Source organism: Paroedura picta, chromosome 7 (assembly GCF_049243985.1).
Source record: "Paroedura picta isolate Pp20150507F chromosome 7, Ppicta_v3.0, whole genome shotgun sequence".
Classification (NCBI taxonomy): Eukaryota; Metazoa; Chordata; class Lepidosauria; order Squamata; family Gekkonidae; genus Paroedura; species Paroedura picta.
The window spans coordinates 32202823-32208822 of NC_135375.1; the positions used below are offsets into that span (position 1 = coordinate 32202823).

Genomic DNA, 6000 nt, shown 5'->3' on the forward strand with positions numbered 1-6000 from the left:
AGCGAATTGTCAGGGAAGAATTCCACAGCTGTATCTTCTCTCATTGTTACAGACTGATGGTGGCTAAAGTCACGGCTTCCAAAAATGTCTTTGCTGCAGGAGATGAGCAGCCGGAGAGGAAGCTGCCATTCCAAGAATCTGCAAACACTTACATATACGGCCAGACATGAATTCATGCGCAGCAGAATAGATTTATGGGGTGACTTGGAACGAGCAAGGTTACTCAAGTCTGCCGCCATTTACTGAAAACCATAAGCTGCAGAGGTGCCTTAAGCCTTGTTGCTGTCCACCTGCAGTAATCCAAGGACACAATGCTTCAGCTAAACAGGGTGGCTGCAGTGAGGTATTAACTCACCTACAAACCGGAATGTGGATTGAATGAGAACAAGACATGTGTGTGTGTGTGGGGGGGGGGAGGTTGCCGTCTACTTTAGAGTCCTGAATAAAAAGGCTATATTTAGAAATAAACATTTTGGCAGGAATCGTTATGTGTGTGGCAATAAAGGCACAGTGTTCTGCTTCAATGCTGCCTCCCTTTCTTCCCTCACAATACACAAGTACAAGAGTTCTGACTTAACCAGAAGAAATATTGACCAGGGTCAGTGATAGCAACAAATCTTCACACTTTTTAAATGCGGTGTTCACTGCCGAACAGATTGCCTGGCCCTGCTGTAATCTATCAGTGTCTCATGCTTCAGTGCCGTGTCTTCTCCATTTTCTTTGAATGAACCAAGCCTCCTAGAGTCGGATGATGTGAGGCTGGCCGGTCGTGGCTCTGCGGGACAATCAAGAGAGAAGCAGGGTCCTGAGGCACAAGGGTATAAGCAGCATCCAGTTCATTGGAAGAGCCTGTTGTAATAGTAAGGAGAAGGGCTGGCTTTTTACACCCCACTTTTCTCTACCTGAAGGAGTCCCAAAGCATCGTACACTTTTCCAGAGATAGGTGGGGCTGGGAGAGCTCTAAACAGAACTGTTCTGCAAGAATGGCCCTAAGAGAACTGTGATTAGCCCAAGGTCACCCAGCTGGCGGCATGTGGAGAAGTGAAGAACCAGAGCCCAACACTCTTAACTACTTCACCACACTGGCTCTTGTGATAAGAAAGGAGAGGGAATCAACAAAAGCAATAACAAAGAAGGTAAATTCTCTAATGTTTGCCATTTAGTAAAGTGCACCGTTAAAAAGGTGGAACCAAGAGAAACATAATTTGCCTGATTGTAGCACTACAGTACAGGAGGCACAGGTATGGCACAGGTATGGCACTTTCAGGGTCAACTATTCCCATCCTGTCCTCCCCACCATAAACTGTGACATCACTTCTCCCCTCACACCATTGGCAGCCACTAGCATGGGTGAGGGCAAGGCAACATGCAAAGTGAAGAAGTCACAAAACAACCAAATATTGCTTTGCATTCCCTGGGGGGTGGGGAGTGGATAACGTAATACTGCAGCTCTCAGCAGTGACCTCCCGTCTCTCTATCCGCAGCACAGCAGCAAGTACAACAGGGTCATAAATACATTTCGTAGAAGGAATCGCAAAACAGGCTGGCGCTCCTGCTCTCCTTTCCCTAGCCCACTCTGATATCATCTTGAAGACAAATCTCCAGCCAGATTTCAAAGCTATAATTACTCTCGCTGTGAAAAGCACAGGAATAACTTGGGTGGGTTCCCGAGGAAGGCCAAGATATTTATCAGGCCACAGTAGTTATTTCCATTAATCACATCCCATCGGCTTGTGTAAGCTACACAAATAGGAAATCCATTTGGCTAATTAAAGTGCATGTAAGGAATTCATGAAAATCAAGATGCCCTTAATATATTCATACAAATATTGTTTTCTCAGCAAGGACCAAATGTGAACACGTTTGAACAACATGTCACTTGAGAACGTGCACTGCAAACATTGCCTAACTCAACATGCCACCCATTATACACCTGGGAAGCTAATTCAATGCCAGTTTGAACCCCCAAACATCCTAGGAAGCAAGGCCCATCCAAACCTGCAAGAGTTATCATGCAGGAAAGGAACAAATCCCCCTTTACAACTGTAAACAAGATATTAGTTTTTGATTCTGTTATATTTGCAAAATTATTCCCTTTTTGCGATACCACATTTATTTATTTTTATTTATTTATTCAGATTTCTATACCGCCCATTTCTTTGCAGCTCTATATAGCCTTAACTGAGAGGAATCCTTTCCCAAATCCTCTACAGGAGAAGCAACATACCGACAATAGTATGTGCTTTCACCTGTCCGCATAAAGGAGATTATCCTAGGCTTGGGCGAAGAAGCTTTAAAGAGCTATTCAAGGAACATCAAACACACACTGAATAATTTACTTGCCATTTAAAAATTCTTGATTTGCTCTTTGGGGAACCACGACATAAAGAACCAGAGGGGTTCTGTGAAACTGAGGCAGCAGGACAAGGAGAGAAGAGGCACTAAAATTCAAGCCTGGATTGCTGTGAACTTTTCAAGAAGTTGGCAGATAACAATGAAGCAATAACGTACAGATTAGGGCCCTGAAGGAACTCGAACAGTTCCACAGAGCCTGCAAAAGGGAGCTCCTCTACCAGGCATTTGGTTGAGGTCGACCTGAACCATTGTTTCCCATCAGCCCCCGAGCCTCCCTCCTACGACAATCACTGCAGATCCACCCAGCCCACTAGGCCTTCAGTACGAGTTGGTTTAATGTTCTCCCCAGTGTTCTACCATTCTCTAATGTTGTTTATTGTTATCACTATATTATTATTATAAACTGAGTTATCTGTATCGTTCCTGTTTAATGTAAACTGCCCTGAGCCTTTGGGGAGGGCGGTATATAAATATAATAAATAAATAATCAGAAGATGTCTATAATGACCCACCAAATGCTGGCTTTACAGCTTTGGTTTGTTTCCCTAAGGCAAGCACAAGAGACTTGCATCTGTCCTATATAAATTAATGGAGCCTGCACTAACACAAAGTTGAGTAGATGGGCCCCAAAGCCTCCTTCCCTACTAAAAACACCTGTATTTGTAGAAGAGTTTAATACTCGTGAACTTCCTAATATGTTGCTTGCAAGCTGTCTTGAAAGGGTCTAATGGACTGTAGAGGCAGATTTGCTCCCAGGTTTGCATTTGGCTTTGGGGTATCAGAAGAATCAGTTATGAAAAAACAGTCCTTACAAGCTGATTAAAACTTACCTAAAATGTTTACATCCCACTCCTTCAGCTGCTTGCCTCTCAATGCAGCACAAAGGTGGCCCAAGCTTCCTACACAACTGCCTTGTGGAGCTTATTGTGTCCTCAAAGTGACTGTGGGGACAATCTCCCTTTTCCCAATGGAAGGGACCCCCAGTGGTAGCAGAAGGGGCAGGCCCCCATCCTCTCGACACTCAGCAGTTGCCAAGCGCCCCTGTCATTAAGTGAGGGGGGATTGATTTGCTATTGCCCCTTGGGTTCATGAGCTTCAGCAGGGAACCCACTTTCTTGACTTAAGCTGAGTTTAAAAAGGTAAAGGTATCCCCTGTGCAAGCACCGGGTCATGTCTGACCCTTGGGGTGACGCCCTCTAGCGTTTTCATGGCAGACTCAATACGGGGTGGTTTGCCAGTGCCTTCCCCAGTCATTACCATTTACCCCCCAGCAAGCAAGCTGGGTACTCATTTTACCGACCTCAGAAGGATGGAAGGCTGAGTCAACCTTGAGCCGGCTGCTGGGATTGTACTCCCAACCTCATGGACAGACAACTTCAAACAGCATTTCTGCCACTTACCACTCTGCGCCACAAGAGGTTCTAAGGTGAGCATAGCAAGGGGTAAAAGGTCTTTATGCACCCCACCATATTCACATTGCATGAGCTCAGAGGCAGGTTTGTTTTTGTTTTTTTTTAATGCCATCACAAGTATAAAAATGGATAGGGATGATTTTGAAAAGCCCCCCTAGTCAAAGGGAGCCTTGGTCCAGCAGAACTGGACAGTTCTAGTGAATAGTTTGGAAAAGACCCTGTCCATTTTCTTTTCGGCAGTACCACACCTGTTCTAATAAGAAGCTGTAATTTTTCCAATAAGATCTAAAAGCTTTTAAATTTTTGGCAGGGGAACAAATGCTAAGTGGGGTCAACTGTCAATCCAGTGCATTGTTAAACTCCTTGTACCGTACTCCATCTCCCATTCATACCATGTGAATTTCAAGATTATCTTTTGTTTGCAGTATTTTTAAAAAGTGATGTTTTATGGCCATCAAGCCTAGGGAATGACAGGAAAAAGAAGAGCTCTGCTGGATCAGATCAATGGTCCATCCTGCCTCACACAGTGGCCATCCAGTTCCCCTGCAGGGCCAACAACAGGGCATAGGAACTGAGGCCTTTGTCTAATGTTGCCTCCTGGCTCTTTGATTCAGAGGGGAAGTGCCTCTGAACGTGGTGGTTCCCTTCAGTCTATGAATGGCAAGGAGCCATTCACAGACTTCCTCCGTGAATCTACCTCATCCCCTTTTAAAGCTGTTTGTTCCTGTGGCCATCACCACATCCTTATGCAGTGAATTTCAGATTTTAATAACTTCTCTGCATAAAGTAGTATTTTATTTTGTCCGTCCAGAATCTACTGCCCATCAGCTTCACTAGAGATGCCTTCAAGTTCTAGTACTTTGGGAACAGGAGAAAAATTTATCTTTGCTAATTCTCTCCATTCCATGCATAGTTTTATAAACAGTGCCCCCCCTTAAGTTGTCTCATTTCTAAATGGAAAAGTCACAGACTCTTCATCCTTTCCCCAGAGGGAAGGTGCTCCAACCCCCTAGACATCTCGGTTGCCTTCCTCTGTACTTTTCCCAGCTTGCATTTGTGCCTGAGACAATTCTAGCCAGGATTCTGTCTCCTGGCCCAGTGTTCTGCTCCACGAGATGCAGAGGTTGTCTTATATTTAGACCCTTCCATTCATCCAGCAGGTATGGAACCAAACTAGGTAATTGGCTGACTTTCGGGGGGGGGGATAGGGAAAATGTGCTATTGGACTGAACAAATCATGCAGAAAATAGGCCTAAAATCAAACGGCCTGCAGCCTCCGCTCCCACACAAAACCACCTCATTTCCTTTACAAAAGGCAATTGATCCCTGGAGTTTCAAGTTCTCCCCCACCTTTCACCATGCAGAGAGTGATAGCATGTTAAGGGAACTGACGGAAAAGCCTGCTTGTCAGACTCCGCCATTTCATTCTCAGGCTCACAGAGATGCCACACACAGACACGTCCCCTGAGAGTAACTGAAGATCGATATGTAATGACGAGCCAGCCAGCCAGCCAGCCAGCAAGGGAGGAGCAGGAGGAGATGCCAATCCAAGGGGCACAACGCAGGCTCTTTAAATAGAACATGCCTTTGGTACACAGACTGAGCCCTGGCCAAATCACTACTACGTAGTTGCACACAGATTCATCGGAAAATGCCCCCTGTTCTTGAAAACTCCCATGCCTCCTGATGCCACGCTAGAATTGAGCAGAGCCCTATCTCCCTACCCCAGTACTTTCAGGACACCTAGACATCCAATACGCTGTGCTTGCACAATTCTGAAAATACAACACCTGTTAGCAAGCGGCTGTTTTTCTGGGAGCTCGTCCTCCTCCTCTTCCTCCTCCTCCTCTTCATCTTCCACAGAGACATCGGGAGATTCGTCACACTCCGAGTTGCAGTAAGTCTCCATTCTTGTCCCCAGGCCAGTCCCTCACAATGTTTTCTCCCCTCTCCTCACTCCTCCCCGGCAGGGCTGCCCGAAGCAAACTGTCATCTACAGCAGCTCAACCTTCCTGACTCAGGAGAGTCTTTAAATAGAACAACGGAAAGTTGAAACACCAAACTGACGCTGCCACCTTGGACTTACCCCTGGGTCCTAACACCACCTGATTCTTAGGGCCAATACGGTCAACATCGGCAGGTGCCAAACCTACAAACGTCCTGGCTTTAATCCGGGCAGAGCTGCAGACAAAGCCCTGAATGCAATTAGGTGTCCTCATTGGCGTCAAAAGAA

General features: G+C 45.8%; 1 protein-coding gene across 4 annotated transcripts in view; it reads right to left on the bottom strand.

Moving 5' to 3' along the window:
- The window catches only part of CMYA5 (cardiomyopathy associated 5), a 65819-nt gene extending 60045 nt beyond the window's left edge, over positions 1-5774 (bottom strand). For all 4 annotated transcript variants that reach the window (XR_013233060.1, XR_013233061.1, XM_077347309.1 and 1 more), the window contains exon 1: positions 5558-5774. Coding sequence is in view for 2 of the 4 variants with exons in the window: in XM_077347309.1 (XP_077203424.1) it covers positions 5558-5676 (119 nt within the window). In the remaining 2 variants the exon portion in view is untranslated. The remainder of the gene's footprint in view (positions 1-5557) is intronic.
- Between the last annotated feature and the right edge of the window lie 226 nt (positions 5775-6000).